At 40.6% G+C, this 27,144-nt stretch overlaps 1 protein-coding gene across 1 annotated transcript; it reads left to right on the forward strand.

The window, feature by feature from the left end:
- The first annotated feature begins 43 nt into the window (after positions 1–43).
- On the forward strand, positions 44–27,034 carry LOC111569404 (NIPA-like protein 2). Its single transcript, XM_023271491.3, has 11 exons — positions 44–261; positions 10,873–10,941; positions 11,895–12,063; positions 18,160–18,219; positions 20,110–20,231; positions 22,611–22,707; positions 22,984–23,119; positions 23,407–23,495; positions 25,969–26,032; positions 26,126–26,223; positions 26,426–27,034. Exons 1-11 carry the CDS (start codon positions 166–168, stop codon positions 26,530–26,532), a joined length of 1,107 nt encoding a protein of 368 aa, XP_023127259.1. The 5' UTR covers positions 44–165; the 3' UTR covers positions 26,533–27,034.
- The last annotated feature ends 110 nt before the right edge of the window (positions 27,035–27,144 follow it).

A 27,144-nucleotide genomic window follows, 5' to 3' on the forward strand; every position in this document is an offset into this window, starting at 1 on the left:
GCATTTAAAGCCATCACAAACTCCTGATCCGGTTGTAGAAGTTTTCTTTCCGAGTTCCCAGCAGAGCCACGGGGACGTGGGTTGTTTGGGATGGGATGAGGACAGCGGCCAGAGATGTGCAGAGAGTTGAAGCTGTGATATGAGAATATTTCTTTATTACATGAGATGGAAAACATGACGAATTCAAGCTCTGCTCATGCGACTCCTCCTCTGACATCCGTTCAGGCTCACCGCGCTGAGATTATGGAAAATCCGCTGCAGGTAAGTTTGGTCCTGGAATGAAGTTTACACAGAGAACATGAATGTAATTTAATGCCTGTTATTGATGAGAGCATGTAAGCCTGTACCTGCTAAGATAAACTTCACTCCTCTGATCATAGAAAACATGTATTTTCTGAGCCTTTTCCACCTGAAGGTAAGTTATTTTAGATGTAAATTCTTATAATAAGGTATACATTTTAAGAAAACAGGTAGAATTTTAACAATTTGGCAAAACATGTAAAACATCTTTTTAAGAATATAGGCTTGTGGTTTCTGAAAATATCATAATAATAGAAAAAAAAGTGTCACCCTTATTTTTTTTAACAAATGTCCCAGTATTGTCACAACATTCTCTCAGCCTGGAGCTGTGTTGATATAAATCATGTTGAACCTGTTCCAGAGCTGTTAGGCTTCACTGCCAGCACTGCAGAGATAAGGCCAAAGCTTACATTTTTTATTTTTTTATTTTTTTATTTTCAGGAACTTCTCTCTCGAAACTCCAGCTCTAAAATCCAAAATCAGATTAAGTTATAGTCTCTAAAAAAAAAAATCTTTGAAAGTCAATATATAATTTCATTCTCTCAAGCTCTTTGGGTAATGAGCACTCAGTGTGGATGAGGAAGCCAGACGGGGCAGAGATCTATCGATGTTGGCACCTTTCAAACCTATTTCCTAAAGTGATCATGACTAAATCGTTGTGGTGAAAGGCTTTCACTTTCTTTTTGAACTTTTAACTTTGTCAAGTGGGCTTTATTAATCTGTCCATTAAGTTGACTGTGCAGCGTGTGCACTTCTATTGCTGTATGATAATGTAAAGATGTTTCTTTCACTGAGTGTGTTTGCAAATGTGCTGTAAAGTGTGTGTCAGTCCTCTGCCCTCCTACTCGTATCAGAGACACATTCTCCTCATGCTCATTCTCCCCCCTGTCAGTGCGTTTATCTCTTTTTGCCGTGTTTCCTTTGGGTGACATTACCAGTGGGGCCCAGAGACAGAGAGACAGAGAGACAGAGAGAGAGTAGCAGAGGAGGAGTGAGAGGCGTGAGTAATGAGTAATGGCCCATGGGTGGGCTGAGAGAGAATAGATCTACTGTAAGAGTCCTGAACAGCTGGCTAATGCTCCCAGCTCCCCCTCCGTCCGAAGCTACCCACCATCCCAGAGAACATCCCGACATCCAGGGGACAATATCTGCCTGTCTTGCTCTTGAGCTGCCGTCAGTGTTGCAAATGTGCTACTGTAAAAGTCACAGTAAAGTTCTGGACAGGTTGTCCCCTTGGATGCTTCAGTTAAATGGTTAAGGCTGTCAGTGGAGCATGTAATCAAGCCTTTTATGTAAAACACAGGTTAAATTTGTGCATCAGTTGCAGCGGGACAACCACTTGCTGCCAGTTTGTAGGAGGTGAAGGAGGAGGGTGATGGGAGAAATGCCTCTGGCACAAACTTGGCTGTGTCTCTGTACACAGTTAACATTTCATCTGTCAGCCACCTGATTCTACAGTGCGATCATTAAGCTGAAATTATATCTTGTATGTCTTGCATTTTGTCATGTACTTTGTACATTTTCCCCCCAGAGTAGTAAAAGAAAAGATTTCAGCGATCATATTCCTGCACTGGTTCTTAGCTCTAATACTTGTAAGGTTCTAAGAATAGTTAAGTATGTTAATTGTCCTTTCAGCTTATTTTTCCTGGTATTGGCTTGATGTCTTGATCTTGATCAAGGCCTTACTTAGTAAATCTGTAGTGTAAGGTTAAATGTTATCAGTGTCTGTGGTCCCATGGAGGATTATTGCATGTATCCCTCCTCTGGCTTCTTGTCCATTTTAGGATTTGTTTTAAGAATTCTTTGTTTGTAAGGTTTTCCAATTAGTGGGCACTACTTAATTTAGCAGAACTCTTGAGCATTTATCTCTGAGGCCGACCAACCACATGCTCTGGGATGTTGCGAGATATAATGGCTGCTTCTAATCTGTGCAACATTTTTCTTTTTCATCTAAGAGCTGCTATAAAGCCACATTTTCTTGTTGGCATTCGATTCAAGTAGAGCTTGACGCTCCAACTTTGACATTCCTTATTGTATTGCAGCTTTTTTATTGCTCTTGTTTTATAGTCTTCATTTATTCACATTTGTCTTTCATCCATTGTATTTTATGGCAATTTATGTCCAACTATTTTAACTGCGGAGCACTTTGGTTCAGCTCTTCTTTTTAAATGTGCTTCATAAATAAATCTGACTGAATTATTAGTTAATATTATTCTCCATAGCTCAACATAAAAAAACTCCAATAAATTTAGAATCTCAGCATAACCAGAAATTATCTTGACATATCTCCATCCTTCTCTCTTTGTCTTTCTCGCCCATCTTTGTCACTGATTTGACACTACTCTCGCCTCTTCTGTACCCACCACCTCAGAGCAGAAACTGAAGGGCTTCATCCACATATCAGCCCATCCCAGGGAGGGACAGATCCCTATTGTCAGTGGACACAAAGGGCCACGCTGTCTGTCTGTCTGTCTGTCTGTCTGTTGGTCAGTGTCCTAGTGAGGAGGAGGAGGATCAGTGCTGTCAGTTCCTTCATCAGCATTCAAGCCCATTCAGCTTCAGATTCAGACTTTTATATGGGAACCACTAAACATGGTTTGCAAATGGGATGTAGTGCTCAGTAAACCAGGTTGCTTTGCAAACACACATGCCAAAAATGATCAGAAGACTGTGTGTCTGTGTGTGCATGAGTTTTCTTGAGCGCTTTTATGAGGATGATATAACTCTTCACAAGGACAGATGTAGGCTACCAGGTCAAGATAATAGTCAGAGTTTGAATTGTAGTCAACGTAAAATATAAAGTTTTGTGTGCGTGTGTTTGTGTGTGTGTGTGTGTGTGTGTGTGTGTGTGCGTGTGTGTGCGTGTGTGTGTGTGTGTGTGTGTGTGTGTGTGTGTGTGTGTGTGTGTGTGTGTGTGTGTGTGTGTGTGTGTGTGTGTGTGTGTGTGTGTGTGTGTGTGTGCATGCGCGAGAGCACTATGTTCATTGGTGGATGTCTTATGCAAAGTCTGTACCTTGCGGGTGAGAAACATCCAGGTAAGAACTTACCAGAAACTAAAACTGACTTTATTTCTGACATTTATATAATAGAATTCAAACAATACACTGGCTGCAAATTAATTCTGAAGACACAGAGCTGCAGTACATCCTCCACAGGACAGTAGATTTAGAAACGCTGTTGTGAAAAGACTCTGACGTGTCCCTGACTGTGCTGTGGTGATGGATGTGCTCATGCTTGAATTTGTCACAGTGACTATTTAGCGTTCTGTGAAAGAATGGAAGGATCTTTATTTGATGCGTTGCCTAAAGTTTCCTCACAGTCAGTATCAATGTCAGATTAAAGAATCCAATTTCCTTCCTTGATTCTCACAGTAATTCTACTGTTGCTTGTTAAGACTCAGGCAGCAGCATTAAAAATCAACTATGCTATTTGCAGTCGGTATCATTGTGTTGTTTTCCAGTTAAGCTGTCAGTTCTTCAGTGTCATTTGTTCTCTTGTGGCATTTAGTGCAATTCAATCCCTCCTTTGTAACAAATTAATTACATTTTGCCACAGCTAAAAAAATAAAAACACTGGAGTGTAATCACCGTTCTCATGTAGCTGCCCTGACACAACCCAACAATTACAGATGACCTCATCAAAGGCAAGAGCAAGAACTGGAGGGCTAAATAACAGTCTTCCCTAAAACAACTGGATATGGGTAACATAGAGGCCCTTAAATGAAAGTCACTCTAGCTAAATGGATAAATACTCTTTACAAAGTGAAAGTCCTGCACTGAACAAGGAAAAGCCACAACATTAAAACCATCTGCTTGATATTATGTCGGTTCCCCTCATGCCTCCAAAACAGCTTTGACCTGTCAGGAGCTAGACGTGGGACCTCTGGGGATGTCTCGTTGCGTCTGGCACCGGGACATTGGCTGTGGATCTGTTTGCTTATGGTGAGTTGCTGGGTGAAGCCACTGTGCATTTGGCTTGTTCCAGTGTATCAAACAGTTGATTGATTGGATGCTTGGAGGCTGGTTCAATGCATTGGACTCTAAGTGTGGGAAGGTTCACTGTTTTGCTGGGAGAGGCCGCTGCTGTCAAGAAGTGCTGTTGCCATGGAGGACATGCAAGATCCAGATTCTTCCTGCAAAACATTGCGTTGTAACAAGATGATCAATGCTAAACACTGTACCTGTCAGTGGTTTTAATGCTGTGGCTGACTGGTGTGTTACCTCTTCTTGAACTATTTCCCTTTTGTTATGCAGCTATGGTGGAGATTAATCACTTCAAAAAGCCAAACTCAATTAAACCTAACCAGTTAACACACCAGTACAGTACAACAGAGGGAGCTTTGTGGTGTGAAGTCTCTTGTGTTCCTTGGGTAAAGTGTGCAGTGTTTGCTAAGCAAGCTGACAAGCCAAAGGCACTCCCAGTGTACCCACCTCTCCTGCCTCAACTGCTTTGTTTGCTCTTCCTGTGACAGGAAAACTCTCTCCCTTTATCTCCCTCTCTCTCTCTCCTGCTTCCTCCTTCTCAGTCTCTCTTCTCATATGAATTTGTACTTCAGTGACTCCAGCATTAGGCTCCTGCTGTGGAGGTGTTTAATTCTGACCAGCCATACTGCAAATGCACACCCACTAACACTGACAAGAACAAACCAATGAAAAAAGAATAATTTATTGCAATTAGGTTCAGTTCACTTGCTGGGAAGCTTAGTCTGATGTGAATGAATCCAAGAAAAGAAGAGATGATGAGTCCTCTCTCACACTTCAAATTGCTATCTCCTGTGTGAGCTGTGTGGAATGAGCTTTCCTCAGGCTGTACATGCAGCACCTTGTACTTTTTAACTCACTTTTTCTCTTTCACACTTACAGTCAAACACTTCCTCCTGCCCTCTGGCCTCTCTCTCAGAATTAACCAGCAGCCTCCTGTAACACCAGAGCAGTGGGCCACTTACACTCTCTGCTATGAAAGCCGACATGGTTATTGATCTCGGTTTAGCGAACAAAGCACAGCTGGTCTGATGGATGATTCCGTCTGTCTGATCATAAATTGCCACAAAGTCACAGTCGTCTCTAACACAGTCCTCCCATCACTGCACTCTGTCTGTCTGTGTACTTCAGTATTCAAGGATGGAGGCGATCGCTGCAAATCCTATTTGTTTTGCAATGATCACACACACATACACAAGTGTAAATCCTAGCTCTGGTGTGGTGTCCGCCTTATTGTAGGTTTCGTCCAGGTCAGTGGACTTATCAGACTTGGTGTCAAAGACAAAGAGAAGAGGGTGAAAAGAAGTTAGAGGCAGAGAAGAAAGTCCAGACTGTAGGTGGTGGTTTTGAATTTAAAATTAAATAGAAATCCACTCAGCTTAAATTCTTTATCAGCCTGGCAGGGAGATGACAAGTTGTGTTATGCATTAAAGTCTAGTGGTTTTACTTCATAGTGAGCTGTTGGTCGATGAGCTGATAAGTCAGAACTAATTGAAGCTGAGCTGCAGTTTTTAGGGAGAGCAGCAGCAAAATCTGTATTCTCTTCCAGCATGTACTCAGAAGTGAAAATAGGACTTTTTTCCTTCATTTGTAGACAAGCAGTTGGGACTTTTTGTAAGTTAAGGGATTTTTGTTTTAACTGACCTGTGGTATCGGTTTGGATTTATATATCATGTACCTAGTGTTCTCTGATAAAATGTGTTTTGTCAGTCAGGAATGATTAAAATTAGACCCTAATCAAACATAAAAATTGTGATCGAAATGTGGGGCTGAGTCATTGTCAGAGTAATTTTCTGGATATTATTGTACAATATTGGGTAGCCCTGGCTGGATTTAATGTTGTATGAGACTTTTTCCATTTTGATATTTAGTGGCGTGGCTCCAGGAATGTTAGTCGGTTGTTCCATTGTCCATGACCTTGGTCCAGATTGAATTATATTGTCAATTACTGAATGGATTGCTGTCACATTTTCTGCAGACATTCATGGTCACTAGAGGACAAACCTTAACCTCCTTAACTTTTCCTTTTGTGCACTGTGAGGCTAACATTTGTGATTTTTATTGAAATGTTTCAAAAACTCTTGGATTGATTGCTATGAAATTTGGTTCAGACATTAATGCCCTGTTCGGATAAACTGTGATAACTTTGTGACTTTCCTTCAAGTACCATTGCCAGGTCCAGATAGCTTCAAAACCAAAGACATTCTCTGATCAACTTTGTGTTTAGCTCTACTAAGTAAACACTACCTAACACTCTGAACCTAGAGCTGGTGTTCTGTCGCTTAGCATCTGACTAGAAAATTTAAAATTAAGTTGAAACCACAGCTGCGTATTAAATTGGACCTGACTGCTGTGTTGAAACGAGCACTGGTTCATCTGAACAGCAGCTAAACTCTGTGTGCGTGTGTGCATGTGTGTGTGTGTGTGTAGGTGTGTGTGTGCGCGTGTGTGTGTAGGTGTGTGTGTGCGCGTGTGTGTTTGTTTGTGTTTGTGTTTGTGTGTGTGTGTGTGTGTGTGTGTGTGTGTGTGTGTGTGTGTGTGTGTGTGTGTGTAGGTGTAGGTGTGTGTGTGTGTGTGTGTGTGTGTGTGTGTGTGTGTGTGTGTGTGTGTGTGTGTGTGTGTGTGTTTGTGTGTGTGCGTGCGTGCGTGCGTGTGTGTGTGCTAACCAGTGCAAATCTGTCAGAGAGCCTCATCATCATGTAGCGCATTGGGACTTCGAATGTCTCATGTTTTATTAGAATGCTGTTGGGCGAGAAATTACTGCTTTGATTGTGATGTTATCTGTGCCATTCCTGGTGTTATTATGATCTGTTGTGCTCTGCAGTGTCCCGATGATGTTCTCATTTCCACAGCACTGTTCAATTAGTCAGTACAAGTCAATGATTAGGACGTAATTATGATGCACAGTTAATGAGAATGTCATTCTTGCAACACCGACAGAGAATTGAGGCAGGCGAATCACCTTGAGGAACTGAGAATCTCTGCTAAGTTTATTTTATGTCTGAAAACGTCATCTTGACACAACGTGTGTTAGTTCATATCATTGGAATTCTGACAGCTGACAATTGCCATAATTCAGTCAAATGTTCATAATATTGCAGAACCTTTATGCTTCTTTTCAACCTCTTGCAGCATTAATTTTGTCAAATGTACTGTTTTAATTCACACCAAGACTTATACATCTTTGGCAGACTGACCACGTGTCCTCTTTGCACCTGATGTATATGTGGCAACGCATTAATTAACAACTTTGTAATGTTATGCTTGCCTGTGACAGCAGTGACAGGACTTAAGGTGATTTCTGTATGACACAGCAAATCACAGGTTGCTGTTTAAACTGAAGACACAGCAGCAGAACACGTAATTCTCACCCAGAAACCACAATTAAACACAATGTAAACCCATTTAACACCTTAAACTGCATCTCATCTAGTGAGTGAACATCTCCCGGCTTGTTTGTGTTCATTGTGTAGTAATGTTGTGTTGTTGCTCATTTGCTTTCTCTTAATTGTTAAATATCTCTCTAAGGAACTGAGACTGTTTCATTACTGGAGATAATAACCTTGACCTTCAATAACGATTTCAAAATGTACTCTTAGTGAGTCCACTTAATGTTTTTAGTACACTTTCATTTTTTTATGGTTGCACTTCTATTTTGACAGGAAATCAATTTATGTAGGGAATTAATTTAGTAATGTTCAGACTTGTTGTTTGCGTAGATACCTCAGTTAGGCAGTAAAGGGACCTTAGTGGTGTTTAATGATTTTTTGTAAAGCTCACTCTCTCTCCTGCACTTCTCCATCAACCTCATATTTCTCCTTTGTAATGAAGAACTTGACGCCCTGCTATACCACTGATCTCATTAAAAGGCATACTATGAAACTGCATTTTATGGAAGTGAACTATCATCACCTTGTTGTGTGCGCTTCATTGTGCTTTCTGAGGCTTGGTTTTCCTTGTTCAGAGGATGGTTTTTGCTTTAAAAGTAAATGCTCATTGCAGCTCTTCACCCTCAGAGTTGCAAAGCGGTGTTTCATATTTAACTAGGATTTCTGATAATGTGTTTTTACAGACTGATAGTGGACCTCTGGATTGTGTGATAGTGATCAGCTGTTGTATTTGTACATTTCAGGAATTAATTCACACTCCATTCATTCTAGTACCCTTTGACTGCCTGTTATCACCTTTTTTTAACAATAACAGATGGATAACGTTGAAGATAACCCATTCCCTGTCTTATCTGGCAGAATGACCCACTGAACCTGAACATTCACACTCTCTCCTCCTTCATTTTTTAATCTAGTGCTGCTGCATCTGTTCTGTTTAAACTCTTACGGCACCGTTCTCCACCTCGCTCCTCTCTTTCCTGCTTAGCCTCTTATCCCTTTGTTTTAACTCCCATCACTGTAAACCCTCTTTCTCTCCAACCTCCACCTCTCTCATAATGCGCTTTCAGGTGGCTGCTGGTATTTCTTTTACCGTGATAGAGTTTCCTTCTTTAGGTGTTCATCATTCACATTCCACCCACACTGTATGCATTCAATCCTCTATAAACTTTGTCCACCCACAGCCAGCAATATGTTTATGACCTAAAATTAAATTTCCTCCTTTGGCAATATTTTTCCAGAAATATGGAGAAAACTGCCCAATGTATTCTCCAAACACTGAAAGTTGATGTATCCCGTTTCTTCTGCCATCAGTTATACACTAATTATAAAATTGGCTACCACTAGACATCCACAACATTTCAATACAAGGCACTTTTAGAGGTCTTCTTTTTCTGTCTTTCTTAACAGGACGGTTTGGCAGCAGTTGTGAGCATATTAGTATGTAAACACATTAAAGATGGTGAACATGATAACTGCAGTTGCAGGACATCAGCATTTTTGCTATTTGCAGTTGAGCGTGTTATTCCCATAACCTTGCATTTGTGTCACTACCAGGGTGTGTGTGTGTCTAAAGGTGTGTGCCAACCAGCATCCAGATTTTGTGAGGTGTCGGGTATCGTGGGAGAATTATGAGGGTGAGAGAATGTTTGTGTTTGTTGCTTTTAACTGCACGCGAGTGTGTGAGAATAGAGATTTAATATTATGAAACCTCTGAAGCCTCTGTTCAGCAGAAGCACACACAAACACTTTTGCCTTAGAACAGTGGTCCCCAAACTACGGCCCGCGGGCCGGACACGGCCCGCCTCCACATTTGGCCCGGCCCCCTGAACAATACCAGAGACGCATTATGATTTTTTTTCAGTCTGGCCACGCGATCGAGACTAATACACACAGAACGTGACATTCTATTCCACTCTTCTGCAGTCTAGACTCGCCCCTGTCAAATAAAACGGAATAATGGCGACAAGGTTAGGTAAGAGAAAAACTGATTCAGAATGCAGGGTATTTAACCTGCAGTGGACAAACGATTATTTTTTTGTTCAATGCAAAGAAAAGGCTGTTTGTCTCATCTGTCAAGAGGCGGGCAGTATTCAAAGAATACAATCTGCGCCGACACTATGAATCCCGTCACAAAGACAAGTATGATCGCTTGCAAGGCCAAATGCGAGCAGACAAACTCTCAAAGCTAAAAAGTGGACTGTTAGCTCAGCAGAATACATTTGTACGCCAAGCTCAGCTGAACCAGTCATCCGTTCGGGCCACCTTTCGGGTTGCTCAACTGATAGCAAGCAGCGGTAAACCTTTCACTGATGGAGAATTTGTCAAGAAATGTTTGAATGCTGTCGTAGAGGAGGTGTGTCCCGAGAAGAAAGATGTCTTTAATGCCGTGAGTCTGTCGGCGAGTACAATCACCAGACGCATTGAAGAAATCGGGGGTAATGTATATGCCCAGCTGCAGCAGAAGACGAAAGAATTTGACTTTTTTTCATTAGCACTGGATGAGAGCACGGACGTGCAGGACACAGCGCAGCTGCTCATTTTTTATTCGTGGAGACTGCTCATATGAATCATTTAAGTAAGAGATTCTGCTCTGACAACTAAGCTGAACTTTTACCTGTTAAGATTGTGCACGGCACAACAGAAAGTTAATGTTCCATGGACTTTTTTTCTGTGAAGAACCCAGAGAGGGTTATTTGGTTATTATTTATTTCAGAAATAGTGTTATTATATATTTCCTGACTTTATTTTTTCTGTGAAGAACCCAGAGAGGGTTATTTGGTTATTATTTATTTCATAAATAGTGTTATGTATTTCATTAATAGTGTTATTATTTATTTCCTGACTTTTTTTCTGTAAAGATCCCGGAAAGGGTTATTAATATTTGGTTATGTGTGGCTTTCTGGAAAACAATAAATGTTTACGTTTAGGCACCCCTGCGATTGTCACACTTTTTCTGTTACAAACTGACCCCGGTCCCCCATCAGAGAAGGGAGAAATTATGTGGCCCTCACAGGAAAAAGTTTGGGGACCCCTGCCTTAGAACAAAACACCAGCAGAACAAGGCCCTCCATGGTTGTCATGGAAATGACAGATGTGACAGCTGGAGGGTAAACTTGCGTTGAGTATCATGGGGTGTTTGGACTTGTTGTGTGGGTAGTAGAGCGTCACCTAATCTCCTGCCTGTTTACTGTTTGTTTGCACAGACCTATCTCCTGGGAATCATCATCTCCATATGTGGGAATGTCCTCATCAGCATCTCACTCAACATACAGGTAGGAAACACTGGAATCCAGCTGTACGACACATATTCGGCACACAGCGGGGACGTAATGCCTGTTAAGGCTCATTTTTCCACTCTCTAAGTACTGTTAGACTGATTTTCTCCTCACAGCAAACTCTCAGTGCAGCACAAGTGACTGTATTTCTTGGTAGCAAAGCCTGTTTGAGTTAAAATGAACAGAAGTGAGTGTTTCAGCTTTAGAATTTAATTTCAATTTGATATTGTGACCAGCAATACATTTTTCAATTAAGTGTGGGCCTGATTGCAGTATTAATAATGCACCCCTGATGTTTTATCAACACAATTTCAAGTGAAGTGTTTGCTCTTTTTTGAGCTGCATGATGTTAAATAATCTGTCATTTCATGAGTAAATGACAAGCGTACGTCCTCTAGCATTTACCAAAGTGAGAGGGTTTGGAGACTAGTCTAAAAACATTACTCATCTTAAATGATCAGTTGTTTTCTGCTGTGTGAATCTGACAATGCCCATATTATACCTCTGTTTAGCTGTGCAGGTGCACAAATGGGGTGTTTATGGCAGCAGCATGCAAGGTATGAAAGACAGACTGAGAGGCCATGACAGCTTCCATTAGATGTGAAACAGCACTGGAAAAAGCTAGTCACCACTGCTTATTAGTCAGTGCAAGTTTCCAGAGTTGGAACCGTTAATGATTATGAAGTATACTGTACATTTGCATGAGGATTATCCAGCTTCCCACTTCATCGATTTGCTTGATTGGTGTCATGCCTCTTCTGAGATGGAATGCTAATCAGCAGAGTTTATTAGAGTTGGGTGACAGCTGACTGTAAAGCTGTGTTACTTCTTAAATTGCTTTGTGTATTTGGCTGTGTTTTGGCTGTGAAGTAATTATCTGTGTGGTGTTAAAGTTTGTGCAGCTCTCCAAATAATCTTCCTTCGGTTCTTGTTCATTCTCTTCCTGACAGAAATATGCCCATGTCCGTCAGTCTCAGCGTGGCTCCAAGCCCTACTACACCTCAGTCATGTGGTGGTGCGGTGTGGTTCTCATGGGCGTCGGGGAACTGGGGAACTTTGCTGCGTATGGCTTTGCCCCGGCATCGCTCATAGCCCCACTGGGCTGTGTGTCTGTTATAGGTAAGTGTGACCTTTTTCCTCTCATTCATTATCCATGTGTGATAGCAGGAGCAAATGTTGCTTCCTTGGGGAGCAGCGTTGTATCAGTGTTGCAGAATGAAGTGGGCTTTACCCTGTCAAACATTGGCCTCTTCAGCTTTTACTGTATGTGCAGAGACACTGGCAGCTTTTATTTATAGTGTGGTATCTGAAAAATAAATCCAGAATTCTTTAAAGTTATTTTTTGGCCTTAATTATATGGGATAGTGGAGAAAGAGAGACAGGAAACATGGGTAGCAGAGTGGGGGAACGACATACAGTAAATGGAAATGGACTGGATTGGAAGCCATGACCACTGCATCGGGGACTGTAGCCACTGTTTATTGGTGACCTGCTCAACCATAATTACAGAATGATGGTTATAGCAAGGAATAGATAGTATTAGCTTCCACTCTACTCTTTTTAAATATTGCATCTCCTGGTTTATAGACGTAGACAACAGCAAAACTTGACACCTCATTCGAATAGCAAGACATGAAAATGAACTGCATCAGTAAAGTTCTGTATCCATGGCATCAGTCCTATTTCTGTCCTGTGTATCTATGCTACACATTTACCTGCACTGACAAGGCTGATAGGTCTTCACCTCATTCAGAGTTTCTCAGGATTACAGAAACATGCTTTAAAAAAAAAAACTCCTAACTGTTGCATTTTGCTTTTGCTGTGAGAATAAATTTAACAAACTAGAGAACAGGCCAAGAACTTCACTACAGGTCGGCGTGTAGGTGCATGTAGTGTTCTTTCAATTTTTAGCTTATTTGCAGCACTGGACCCACAAGATTAATCTGTACGCTTCCACTCTTCAGATTGTCTAGGTGACTCAGGAAGTCCAATTCCTCCTGACATTATAAATTTAACAGCTCGCTCCAGAAATAATCATTTTTTTACAGCCCACACTATGAACGAAAGATGTTATGAACTGAGCCAGATTCATTAGCCAGTCAAAACAAGGCCTGCCCGGTTGCTACAGCTGGCAGCTGCTTAGTGCAAACACTCTAAACACAGGTTAAATATTGAACAGGTTCACTTCTTTCCTCCTGCCACCCATCACTCAGTGCGCTGGAGGTGGTGGTGAGTCATGGATATTAATGACAGTTATTACCCCAGTGCTTCGAATGATTTTCCTATAGTCACGTCTTGTAAGTGGATGAATGGTTTGAATAAGGCACTAAACGAACCCACAAATCTTGTTAAGATGGCTGCACCTTTTGTTCATTGTAATTTTGGGTGGCACTGTATTTACCTCAGTGGGTAATTACTGCAAAAAGGCTTTTTACAACAATAACACAACTTCAGCACTGTGCTCTATTGAAAGCAGCAACATTTTAATGCTCTGTCATTGTTTATAAATCTGACATGGGCTTTTTTCTTTAAACTGCAGGTATCAACAATGACTGTGCTCATTACAATTTTACTATTACCACTATTATCCTTATGAAAAACAATGAGTGCCAGGTGCTAGTGATTCATTGAAGAGTGTATGAATATAATGTAGCTGAAGTGGGTTTTCAAAGAGAATCTTCAAGAATTACTGTGCAAGAGAAGGGGAGGTGAAAGGAAGTGAAAGGAGAGGAAGGTGTCTGCAGCCGTGACACAGTCTATCCTCATCAGAGCTAACAAGTGGAGGATGAGCAGGGTGCCGTCTCTCGTCGTGACTCCACCTCTCACCCTCCACTCACTCACGCTATGCAAATGAGCAAACACACACACACACAATTTGAGCATGACTGGTGTGTAAAACCACTCTGGTCTAGTGGATTTAGTCCACCGGAGATGCTCCTTTGGCTAACACACGCACGCACGCACGCACGCACGCACGCACGCACGCACGCACGCACGCACGCACGCACGCACACACACACACACACACACACACACACACACACTCCTCTTGCTGTGCTGTTGTGTCTGTTTTCCAAGAGCTGTGTGAAGGCTCAGAGGGAGGTACAGACAGTGGGATGCCTTCACTGAGTAAACAAGAGGGAGCTGAGTGGCTGGCTGGGTAGAAGAGGACACAGTGAGGAGGCTTGATGCTGAAAGGGGATGAGGGGTGAAGTGAGAGGAAGAAAATATAGCAGAAAGGAGAAGACAGGGTAAGTTTGCGAATAGAATAAGACAACAGGCCGAGATATGTGGAGGAGCTGAGGGGGAATGGGACAGGATGGGGAGAGCTGATGATGCTGCTGTCATCCGCCTGTCCCTGCATGTCACACTGGCATTCTGATGCTCCGTGGAGAGCAATTACTACTGTCCTCGTCGACAGAGACCAGCACTCTCTATTAGGAATGACAGCATCATCCCATAAGCTGCTGTATGGAGCAGAGCATGGGCTGTCTCTGTTAGATACCATGTCAACCAATGCAAAAGAGGAGGGAGGCTGGAAATTAACAGAAATCTGATTTGCAGCATCAGAATAATAGGAAAGAATTAAAGGTTCATATCATTTTCATACTCATTAAACCACTCAGTGATCCTGCAGATGGGATCATTGTCATCCTGGAAGAGGCCACTGGCATTAGGATGGAACCGTTTCATTATAGGATACAGGTGATCATTCACAACAGCTTTATTGATTTTTTTGTAATCTTTCCCTCTAAGGAGATATCTTGACCCATGCCATGGCAGCAAAATGCCCTCTGCAGAGTAACAGAGCCACCAGATCCCCTCACTGTAAAGGTCAAGCATTCAGGCCTGTACCATTGGTGGTCGCCACACATGCACTCATCTGTTTGTCAAGAATATGGTGAAAGGTCATTCATCTCATCTTTTTTTTCCACATTGCTGTGTTTTTGCACCACTGAACTCTGAGTTGCAGCTTCATCTTTGCATTGAGGGTGTTTATACACTGCAGCCCTACTATAATATCCCTCTCCAATGTCAACATACTGCTCCTGCTGACATTCTGATCACGTCTTGCACTGACATGTTCAGTCACCTGAGGAAGAGTTGATCTTCTGTTTTTTACCCTGGAAACCACAATTTCCAACCCTATTTACTCATGTCTTTACCATAGATCTAAAAGCAAATGTCACTTTAGTCACTGCTCTAACTGAGACTCCTGCCAGTTTTTGGGACTGAAGCTCCTGCCATCAATGACCCAACAATGACTCTTCTTTCAGAATCACCTATATCTTTTCCTCTTGCCATCTTGATACAAAGCAAGAAACAGCTGGGCTTGCTCAGCATTCTATTCTTTAACTGTGGCACCCTGTAGTAATGCAGCTATGTGGAAGAATCTACATTTGATGTTATTCTCCACTCATTTAACCAGGTTTTCCTTTAATTTGTCACCTGTGCATAGATCTACGTGCACAGTGCTTACATCAGAGCTGCTCTGGGAGATGACAGCGAGACTTTGGCTGCTTTCGTGTGTTTGTATCACATTTGTGTTGTGAATAAATGTTTGACACGGTGTGTTTCCCCACAGGGAGGTTTTCATTACTACACATCTGAGGGAACATGCATAGAGTCGGCACTGATCTGATCTGATGTACACACACACACTCACACAAACCTCCACAAACGCACAGGAGCAGTGACAGAACTGTGTACCCCAGAGGTTCCTGTTGCCACATTTCTCATTTTATCAAGCCGTGTGAATCTCACTTTGTATGGAGTTGCTATGGTTACTTGTTAGATCCAGCTGGTCCCAGAGGCGAAAGACGAGTCCTAAATGTGTGTGCGAACATGCTCACAGTATGAAATATTTAACAACTAGCTTTCATCAGAACATTAAGGAGAGTCTTTATAAACTTTCAAGTTGATAGTAGTGTCCTTGCAACATTACGCACACTATGCTTTGTCCTTTCAGAGGACATGTGTGAACCTGATCAGAATCTTTATAGTTAGATTCACTGAACATACACTATCAGTCAAAAGTTAGGACACACCTTCTCAGTCAATGCGTTTTATTTATTTGTATTATTTTCTACATTGTAGATTAATACTGAAGATTAACACTTTTTTGTTTACAACATAAATCCGTATGTATTCTTTTATATTTTTAATGTCTTCAGTATTAATCTACAATATATGAAATAATTACATAAAAACCATTGAAAGAGAAGGTGTGTCCAAACTGTTGACTGGTAGTGTATGGAGGAAATTTTGCATGAAATCCATCCATCCATTATCTATACACTGTTTAATCCTCATCAGCGTCATGGGGGGCTGGAGTCTATCCCAGCTGACTTAGGGTGAAGGTAGGGGACACCTGGACAGGTAACAGTCTATCACAGGAATACACATAGAGACAAACAATCACACTCACACCTACAGACAGTTTAGAATCACCAGTTAATCTCAGCATGTTTTGGGACTATGGGAAGAAGCTGGAGTATCAGAGAAAAGCCCACACCTGCACAGGGAGAACATGTAAACTCCATGCAGAAAGATCCCAGGGTCAGACCAGAATGGGAACCAGGGATCTTCTAGCTGCAAGGTGATAGTACTAACCACCAAGACACTGTGCAGCCCTTGAGTGAAATCGTCATCTTTAAATCTGTTTTTGTTTAGTCTGAAGCTTGGTAAGGTTCAGGTTTAGTGTTAATTAAAATTTAACACTGTTGAGAGCATTCACAAATAAAACTACAACTGTGTCTGTGTTTAATATCCATGAGAATAACCTGTCTGTCATACCACAGCACTACAGTGATCCCATGTGTGCCACGCTGAGTATCTCTGACATATTGAGCTGTTTATGCTCTGTAGATAATCTCCTTATGATGGCAGAGCCTGTGCACAAACTCAAATGGCCTGTCTGGATGTTTTTCAGCATTTTCCAGTAATTTCTCTGTTCAGTTTGCTCATCTCTGTCTGCATGCCATCACCTGCTCCCCCATCTGTGTGGCTGGCAGTTAGTAGCTGTCCAACGTCTTCCAGCAAACACAGCCACAGCTGGCAGCACTATGATATCAATGAAATATCTAACAACATAACTCCACCAAATGATGCAGAATGAGCTTTTTGGTGGTGTTGTTGAGTGTTGAAGACCTCCAACACAGCAGCCGCTGCGTGTTGTGTAAACTGCCCTCCTGGCTGTGACAGGCGGCTGTCACTTGCAAATCTATTTGCCTCGCTGTCCGCTGCCTGTTTGTCTTGTAGTTTGCATTGCTGTCTCAGGCAGTTAGTCTGCCTTGTGTGGCTATCCATCTGTGTGTCTGCCTGTTTATTGGCATGTCTGTGTCTCTGCATGCATATCTGCCTGCCTCGGTATTCGTCTCTGTGACAGCCAAATGCTGTGTGTTTATTCATCTCCCATCGGTTCGGTGCATATCCCGGGGAAACATTAAGAAGACTAATCTGAGGCTTAGCTCATGTGAAACTGATTGCTTTTCGGCGTCTCAGTCTTTGACAATGATATTGATGAATGACTTCATGCAAAATGTGCCATGGAATAGCATTTTGGCGTAATTTGATGCTGGTGTTATGAAGTGCTAATGAGTTCCATTTATCAAAGCGAGCTAACAGATTTTTTTTATCATGCTGATCAATAACAACATGTTAAGCATTGTGAATGTTTTATGTGGACATGCAGTGATTGCATATCATCAGTGTGTGCATACGTGCATGACTTATTGCTTGTGTATATCTAATTGCATATAATTTGTGTAAATATGCCACTTAACTGAGAAATTAGCTGATATTTCTACAGTGCATGCTGCATGGAAAACTGATTACTCCTTATCTAGCTGAATGTTAGTAGTCAGCTGTGCAACACTATTGATGTCATTTTTATCAAGTCAATATTCAGTCAAGTGTCTGACCTCGCTTGTGATTAAACTGGCATGTTGCATCAAAAAGTAAATCAATCCAGCATAAGAGGCCACAGAAAATTACTGAACACTAATTATGTGTTTGTTTTCAGGAGACAAGTGTTGACTGTGAAGTTATTCTGAGAGCGTTGTTTTTATTTTCTTATGTTGTGTCTTGACTGTGTTAAATGTGCTGTCCAATATACAGTGTGGCAATATGGAAGTGTTAGAGTTCAGATTTATTCAAGCAGGCAATGTGTTTTGAGTGGCGGTTAAACTAACTAAATGTATTTTCACCTCTCAGCCAGCGCTATCATATCTGTGGTTTTCCTCAAGGAGACGGTGCGTCCCTCTGACATTGTTGGTAAGCAAACACTCAGCTCAGATCACTTGAGGACATGGGTGTCCTCTGAGACTGCTGATTTGATTAGAGACAAACATCTCACAGTTCATAAATATCAAACTGACTTCACATATAACCCAGTGAAGATAGAGACATGTCCTATGACAGAGGAAACATGCTGTTTTCTAGTTTAAAATTTGATCTACGAGCTAAAAATTCTAATTGTGTTGTTTTTCTGGGATTGGAAAGAAAATATGCACTCTGCCCAGACCTATCCTATTGTAGTGTTTTATGAAAAACTATTGTTTGACATAACAATTTGTTTAGTCTGCCGCTAAATGGCATGATTGTGATGGCCGTCACAATGACGACTATTACAACTGCTGCATTGGAAATTCATATCAGCACCACACAGCTTTGTGTATTGTTAGTTTTCTCTAAAAATCTGCTACAGTTTTTTTTTTTTTTTAACCATTGTTGTTCCTCTCTTGTAATTGCTGGATTGCATAATCAGCCACAGACTGAAAACATTTAACAGTATGATTTTTTTTTTGTTGTTTATAAAGGGGGAAGTCACTGGGAGCACGCTCTGTTCAGCAGTACTCTGTGTGCTGAGGGTTAAACCTGCCAAAACCAAAGAATAAAATGGAAAAAATAATCACTAGAATGACAAAAACAAAGTACCACGGCTTGTAGTAATGTGTAGATAAAGTAAGCAAATTGTGAAGGTTGTTCTTTGAGTACAGTACAAAGCAACTGTAATCTTATTTTTTGTCAAGGTTAGTTCATTTTTGTGTTAGAATTTCTGAACACAGACTGTATAAATGCGGTACAAAGTATTTTGATCTGAAGGAGCCTGACAAGATAAGTAGATATGTTTTAGAAAATGGCTTTATTAGAGAAAGAAATGTTCATACTATTAAAACGGCAGTTTATCTTTTTAGGAGCAGATCTGACCCCAAGAATTAAATATTTCTGTACTATAGGAGTGGTTTCAGATAAAGGAATGAAGTATATGATAACATCACAGTCAAGAAGAAAAAGTATTATTTTCTAACTGTTTCAGTGTCAGAAGTGTCAGAAAATACCATTATTTTAGATAACTGTAGTGGATAGTCTATTAAAGGGAAAAAAAATTTACTTCTTCCAAAGATGATTTTGTTTTCTTTCTCAATTCTTAGTTGTTTTTTGAAAGGATTATGAAACGGAATAAGAAATCGAAAGAGAGAGACACAAAAACTTACCACTCGTTTTTAATTTTCTTCTTCATAACACCCAACATAAATGAGATTTCTTTATCCAATTTGCATTTTATTTAGTTCATTTCATTAAACTTACCCTTTTTTAGCTTCAAAATGTCCTCCATATTTTTGTTTTGGCGGACTTATAATTTTCTAATTACCACTGTAATTTAAAACACAATAATATTAATGTTTATAGTTATTATTTTATTTATCAAAAAAATTATTTCTATAGACTCGATGTTATCTAGAAATATTTTGGAAAATCGTCCGGTAAATACGTGATAATGTGACAGCCCTAGTTTGCAGATATTTTTTCTATTAAAAAACACAAATATGTTAAAACAAAGAAAAGACTCTTATGGGTTGTGTTTTTCAGAAGGAAAAACACAACCAGCCTTAACTGTGTATTCATTAACTTCTAAAAATACATTTTCAGTGCAGAAAAGAATTTAAATTTTGCAGCTGATATCACTTCTCTATGTACAGCTGTATGTTCGCGGTTGTCCATAAATTTAGAAAGTTAGAAACAGTTGCTGCAAGTTGCAATTATGTCCAGTAGTTTCCGCAGTCTTGTGAGTTAGCAATTAATTTAGTTCATCTGTCAAACCAACATGGAAAAAAAACATTTCACAGCAATCTCACCACTCTGCTTTTTTTCCTTTCATAGGTGGCACACTGGCAATAACAGGAACATACCTCCTGGTCACCTTTGCCCCCCACACCTCCACACACATCACAGCCCATCTGGTCCAGTACTACGCCGTCAGCTGGCACTTTCTGCTTTACCTTGTGCGTACGCTTCAACACTTTCCTGAGTCAAGTAATGCTAATTGTAAAAATAATGCCACAAATAGTTTCTTATTTATTAATTAACTCCATTCAAAGGGACATAAACTGAGAGAAAAAGCTTCTGGAATTCCAGACTGATGCTGTGACTTTGAGATCAGCTGCAGGAGTCCTTGTTGTTCGTGTTGTTGAAGGTAGCTTGATGTCTTCTGGCTTCTGTGTTTGGGTTTAATGTTCTTCTGCCGGATGAATTTGGTGCCAGTCAAATGCCTCTCTGATAGTACAGTATGATAGAAATTCTGTATATCTGTTTCTTTGGATCTACTGGTTACTGTATTATCATTTATTTGTAGCAGCTCAACATTGTCCTCAAACAGTGTAAACACACCAGTTCCTGCCCTGCTGGTAGTTAGCTTATCCCAACCTTCCACCTCCCTGTGGAGACAAGCAAGACAAGGACTACTCTTCAGGGTTAACTGAGGCATTGATTTTTTATTGTTCTTCTGTCAAAGAGTTGCAGTAAAGTTGATGCAGAATGTGACCTCAGAGAATCGTGTAATTTATCCGAGCAGTCACGGAAGAGCTTCTCTTCTTGTTCTTTTGTGTCACTTCTCTGTTGTCTTTCAGGAAAATTTTGAAGTGAGTCCGTTAAAGCTTATATTTCCTATGTTTTTCTACTCAGTAATATTTAAAAAAAAAAAAAAAACAACAACATTTTCTCCATCTCATGATCTTCTAGTGTATCAACACTAACCCATTTACGCTCCCAGTACTGTTTCGCCTCAAGCAGCAGTGGCATAAACATAGCTGTTGCCATGTTTATGCCACAGATTGCCATGTTCCAATCTGAAGAAAAGGACCTACTCGTCATGGGAATGTAAATGTTGGCTCAAAATGTTACACCAGTCTTGGTGTACTCCTCAGGTGTTTTTAAAGCAGCACTCCTGCAGCAGGAGGTCGAATCCTTCTGCTTCTCTGATGATGCCAGCTCTCCAATGCCCTGTGTTTTCCACCTTTTAGATTAAACCTCTCCCATAGAAATACAACACTTGGGGTAATTCAAGATCGAGGTGAAATATTTTTTACTATTATATTATTATTATTATTATTACTATTACTATTACTATTACTATTATTACTATTATATTAATACTTTTTACTATTTTTTACTTAAAAGCGTGAGACCAGTTATCCCTCATTGGTTCTAGGTGCTTCTAGGCTCTGCAGCCAATTCTATTTTCTATTTTTCTATTTTTACATTCTGTACTACATTTTACATCCATCGTTTTTTGTTATAAACTTTTATTAAGACTACAAATTCTGAATACTATTTACTGTTTGCTACTTATCTGCACATAATCCATCACACCAAGCAGAGATGAATCTAAAATTATAACAGCTATCATTGCTTCAGAGGTGCTAGCCAGCAGTGTAAACAGTGAATATGTGCCTCTGGTAGCAGAGCCATCATTACTGAGGGCACAGCATTTCACTCAACCATATTCCAGATCCCACTCTTGAATCTGGTCCTATTTCCCAAGCCAGTGCACACAAAAATACAAAAACAGCTACTGCAAGTAAAACAAAAAGGAGAAGTGTTAATGCAGATGTTAGGCGAGTATGGATGGATAGAAAGACAGGTGTTTTTAAACGGAGACCGTCCTGCTGCCTGTGGCTGCAGTGATTAATGGTGTGTATAGGTGTAGTTGCTTTTCCATTTCAGGTTGTGCATTTGTGGGTACTCATCAGCCTGCAGAGGAACAGCCTCCAACAAGTCTGAGATTAACTGTAGCTGGTGATTAATCAGAGGAAATGAAATGCTCATTGCTAAATTCTCATCATTCCCAGAGGTCACACTATTATCATTAGTTTCATCTGGAGGGACTGTCTGGTGTCAGTGTCATGTGCCACAAATGGTCTGAGTCCTTGTTAATCCATTTAAGAAAAAAAGAAAGAATAATTACATTTTAAAATATGCTCTTTATTTAACATATATTCTGCGACATCGGGATGATATTGAGAGGCATTTAAAGGTCAGCTTGCCCTTTTCCCTCAATTCTGCTATTGTACTCCTTTCTTACTCTCTGTCCATTAGAGCTGTGTGGCGTTATCAGAGGTCCTTGAACAGCTGAATGCTATTGGACTCAAGGACAGCCCCAGGCTCTTCTCATTAAAGACCAGCAATTCATTACATTTTTCTACCACAGCCATTTGTTTCAATTAAAGTGTGCTGCTCAGTAGCTGCATACGGCACTTTGCCACACAGATAAGACAGCGTCTGAAAGTACAATTTAAATGCAATTCAGATTTTTTTTTTTTTTTTTGTGCAAAGTGTGAGGAAATCTGCATTAATGATTTTGCTCTCCTGCTCTTTCTGGACAGTTTATAGAGGTCATCATCTTCTGCATCCTGCTCTATCTGTATAAGAGGAGGAATGTGAAGCACATCGTCATTGTGATTCTCCTGGTGGCCCTGCTCGGTAGGAACAATTGGAAGCCGTCTAATTGAGGGGGAAAGATTGTGGAGTAAGCCACTGTAGGTGGTCAGAGGTTGCTTTGTTGCCTGGCTACCAAAAAATGTACCTATGATCTGTAGTCATTGCTGTAAAGATCTGAGCAAAGATGAGTGAAAGAAAATAATGGTAACTCAAATTAACCACCTCCAAAAAACAACACGAACCAGTGCGAAAGTTCTTGAATGCCACAAGTTGTGCAGCTAAATACTAAAGTGATCTGTTGCTTCTGTGCTGCTGCAGCCTCTCTGACAGTCATCTCAGTCAAAGCTGTGTCAGGGATGATCACCGAGTCGATGAAAGGCCAGCTGCAGCTCATCTACCCCATCTTCTATGTCATGCTTGTCGTCATGGTCGCCTCCTGTGCCTTCCAGATCAAGTTAGTCAAGGTTTTCTCTCTACTTCTGTGCACTTCTTTTTTTTTTTTTCTCAATCAGCTTCTCATTTTGTTGCTCAAATCCCTCGCGTTCGCCACAGGCTGCATGCAATTGTGGTTCTGCAGCTCCTGAACAAACTGAAGAAAATTACATATTGGACACGGTGACACTGTACCTGCAGCACACCTCAATATTATGATGGATAAATAGGCTGCTGCTTTGTGTCTCTGCAACCAAGGCCATTGTATTCACTGCACCTCTCAAATCTTGTTTTCTTCTCTTTTCACAGGTTTCTTAATCAGGCAATGAAAATGTTTGATGCCACAGAGGTGGTTCCTATCAACTTTGTTTTTTTCACTGCAAGTGCAATTGTTGCAGGTATGCCTAACATAAAGCTGTCAGTCTTTATGGGTTTAACCTTCCTGTACAAAAGATGACTCAAGTGATATTCTGTATTTTTCTTAGTCAATAAATTTATGAAAAGACCAAAACAATGACCTGATCCATCCATCCATTATCTATACATCGTTTAATCCTCATCAGGGTCATGGGGGGGCTAGAGTCTATCCCAGCTGACTGAGGGTGAAGACAGGGGACACCTGGACAGGTCACCAGTCTATCACAGGACTACATATAGAGACAAACAATCACACTCACATTCACACTTATGGACAATTCAGAATCACCAATTAACCTCAGCATGTTTTTGGACTGTGGAAGGAAGCTGGAGAACCTGGAGAAAACCCACACGTACAGGGAGAATGCAAACTTCATGCAGATCTTCTAGCTGCAAGGCGACATTGCTAACCACTGAGCCACTGTGCAGCCCTGATCTGATCCAAAAATGCTTATTTTTTGCTCAGAAATGATCCCTCTGTGCCTTAGCCACTGTGATACAAACATTCTTAAAACACGTCATGTAGCCACACTGTTGTACTATGCGACATGTTCTTTTATTGCCTTTAACACTGCCTGTTCATTTTGAGTTAATCCCACATACATTGTCCTAGTACCACAAATACTCACCAGCAAGCCCAGTATGTATTAATCTGTGGCCAAAAGTTTCCAACAAATGCATAATTTATTCATGCTGAATTGCTGAAACTATAGTGCCAGTTGTTTTTGGAAATTACTGAGCTTTTTTTCAACAAGTTTGCAGCTATGCTACAGTTCTTAATGCTAATGTTAGCATTTAAATGTTGACCATCTTTGTGTAGCATGCTTAAGCACTAACTACAGCCGAGGCTGATCGGAATAGGATTACTTTTACAGGTATTTCATTATAAACCACGCTTCTATGTCTAGCATAGTATAGCATCTGCTATTGTTTAAATATTAACAATTTCAATTAGGTTTTCTCAAAAGAACTGTGCAATTTGGTAATCATCACAGGAAGTATATGGTCTTCAACAAGGTAGCCTACAATTAATGTATGCATTTAAATGAATTGTTATCTTCAAGTCAGGTCAAATGAGCGTGCAAAAAAAGATTTCTTATCCAAATGCATGCCTGTTTTCTCGGTCATTTGTCACTTATTACTGACTTTCCTTTAAACTTCTATGAAATTATTGGGAAAGTCACATTCTCATCTTCAGTGGTAGCTAATGGGCTGAATGCCACAAACTGGATAGGCAAGTCAGAAAGTACTGTTACATTATTTTTTTTAAAAAAAAGAACATCTGAAGCCTGATTTGTATGCCGATCATATTTCATCCCAAAGCTAACTTTTCAGTTTAAACAAAGTGTTTTTCTGATGAAGTTTTGCTGCAAAACTTGCAATGACTGAAATCAAGTGATGATGCAACACAGTTTAACATACACACAATAGATGATGAAGGTGGTGATTCACTCCTCTTAACCACTTTAGGAGTCCTCATTCAACAAAAGCTTCAAAGTATTTCTAGCGTGTGTGCTGCCAGGTCAAGTTTTTGTTATCTTGTCAGCCAAGCAAAAGCATTTTGTTCTCCAAGGGAAAACACACTCTAGAACACTTTATCACAATTTAAAACTACTTTTGTCAATGGACTCCACTGTGCTAAATCCATTTTCTTGTTTGCTCTTCTTCTACTGGATAAGTTGCCTAACCGGTGCTGACATGACATCATTTTAAGTTATTTCCAGTGTCGTTCCAGCAGAGTGTAATAGCACCAAAGCCCCGAGTATCCCAGCAGTCCAAAACATCATCTTTTGGCGTCAGGTCTCTCAGAACAACCTTTTTCCACTATTTTGCACAGACATACGTGGAGGTATCAGTCATAGAGGAGTCAGAGCTACGAGATGTGTGGTGCTGTAATTTACTCTCACCTTTTCAGAAAATTTCTAGCTCTGATATTGCTCTTGGTATTACTATTGCTCTTTCCGCCTACACAAATAACCACCAATTGACTGCAGTGAACAACAAATTGCTGATGTATTACATCTAGCGGTGTGAGAACATCCGGGGGTGGACTTCTCCTTTAAGATTAGTTTAGTTCCACATTGAAGAAAATTACTGTTTTGGTCCTAACCCAGAGATGGTCGCAGCAATAGACATTGAAGTAAGCACAGGAGCAGTGAAAATATGGTCTGTTCCGTGCCAACCTTGGCTTATATAAAGGTCTAATAAGAGGAAAATGTGTTGTATTGGATACTTTCAGCATCAGCGATCCTGAACAGTGTTTGTCCTGCTGCTCATCTATAAAAACTGCCCCTTTCAATTCATAATAAAATTCTCTACTTCTATTATCCCAGTGTAATATGTGCTCAGGATTTTCAGGGCTGTGTTTCACAAACTAAGCACTTGAGATAATCTCCATGTTCTGTTACTCCCTCACAAGTGAAATGAATTTTAATGTGCTTTTTCATTTTTCAGGGATAGTGTTTTACCAGGAATTTGAAGGCTTGGCTTTACTAAACATTTTTATGTTCTTATTTGGGTAAGTATTCAGAACCTCTCCAGTCAATGCAGACGATCAAAATGTGACATTTACTGTAAGCTGGTGTCAATCATCTCTGAAACTCTTTTCCAGTTGTTTACTATCCTTTCTTGGAGTTTTCCTGATAGCCCGAAACAGGCCAAAGATAAAGCAACAAGATCGCAATTTTATCGCAATGGATAGGATCCCTGGTATGTTGTTTAGCAGCTTTTAATCAGCTCTCTCCACAATACAATACATGGCCTAATGAACTGTTTGTATTGACTATGGGCCATTGATTAGCATGTAGTGACAATGACTCCAGCAGCAGTGACCCTAAATTCATCTGCCTGCTAATGTCTGCAGCGCTGGCAGCAGGGTCCATCTAATGAGCTGTGCTGTCCGTGTTCACAGGGAGAAGGCACACAGACAAAGTGCAGCCTGAGGCAAAGACTCCAACATACGGATCACTGGCAGCCAAACTCATGTGCAACAGAGCTGGCCAAACAGACGAGTCATAGGACCTGCTCCATCTGTTGGGACTGTCATTTTTGTGAATTTGTGCGCGTGTGACTGCCTCTTCCTGGGTTCTTCAATAAAATCTGTATTTATAGAAAGAAATGAAAGGCATCGATTTAAACCAGTGCCAGCTGAGCACCAGTATTGGTGGCCATATACATGTTAAGATTTTGTGTCCAAAGTGTCGAGTGTCTCCATTGAACAGCTCTATTTATTCATGGAAATAAATCTGGTTGTGTGTTAGTACTAAATTCAACACAATTATCAGTAATACCTCATGACTAAGATGAGATGAAACACCTCAGGATGAAAGTTAAATATCCGATGCCTCATTAGCAGCAACTTCTATTTGTGAAGAGTAGTGGCAGTAAGACCCAAAAAAAAGGTACAGGAGGCCACTGTGATAAATGCTTTTCAAAATATCAGAAAAATTAAGTTTATCAGCTGAATAAATTGATCTGTGTGTTTTCAATTGTCAATAAACAAGGACAAAGCACATCTCAACAGTCCGAGGATTTCATGCCATCCAAAACAAGTGTACTACTGCCCTCTAATGGTGGGGGCGGGTCTCACAGACAACCAGGCAGCTTTGTACATGTCGAGTTGACATGATG

Source organism: Amphiprion ocellaris, chromosome 9, assembly GCF_022539595.1.
Source record: "Amphiprion ocellaris isolate individual 3 ecotype Okinawa chromosome 9, ASM2253959v1, whole genome shotgun sequence".
Taxonomy (NCBI): domain Eukaryota; kingdom Metazoa; phylum Chordata; class Actinopteri; family Pomacentridae; genus Amphiprion; species Amphiprion ocellaris.

Bases quoted from the DNA above. Each gene is read 5' to 3' on its own strand.
- LOC111569404 (XM_023271491.3), top strand. From the start codon at position 166: ATGGAAAACATGACGAATTCAAGCTCTGCTCATGCGACTCCTCCTCTG. The intron at 12,064-18,159 runs GTAAGTGTGACC...TTCACCTCTCAG, and splicing joins GGGCTGTGTGTCTGTTATAG to CCAGCGCTATCATATCTGTG. The intron at 23,496-25,968 runs GTATGCCTAACA...TTCATTTTTCAG, and splicing joins TGCAAGTGCAATTGTTGCAG to GGATAGTGTTTTACCAGGAA.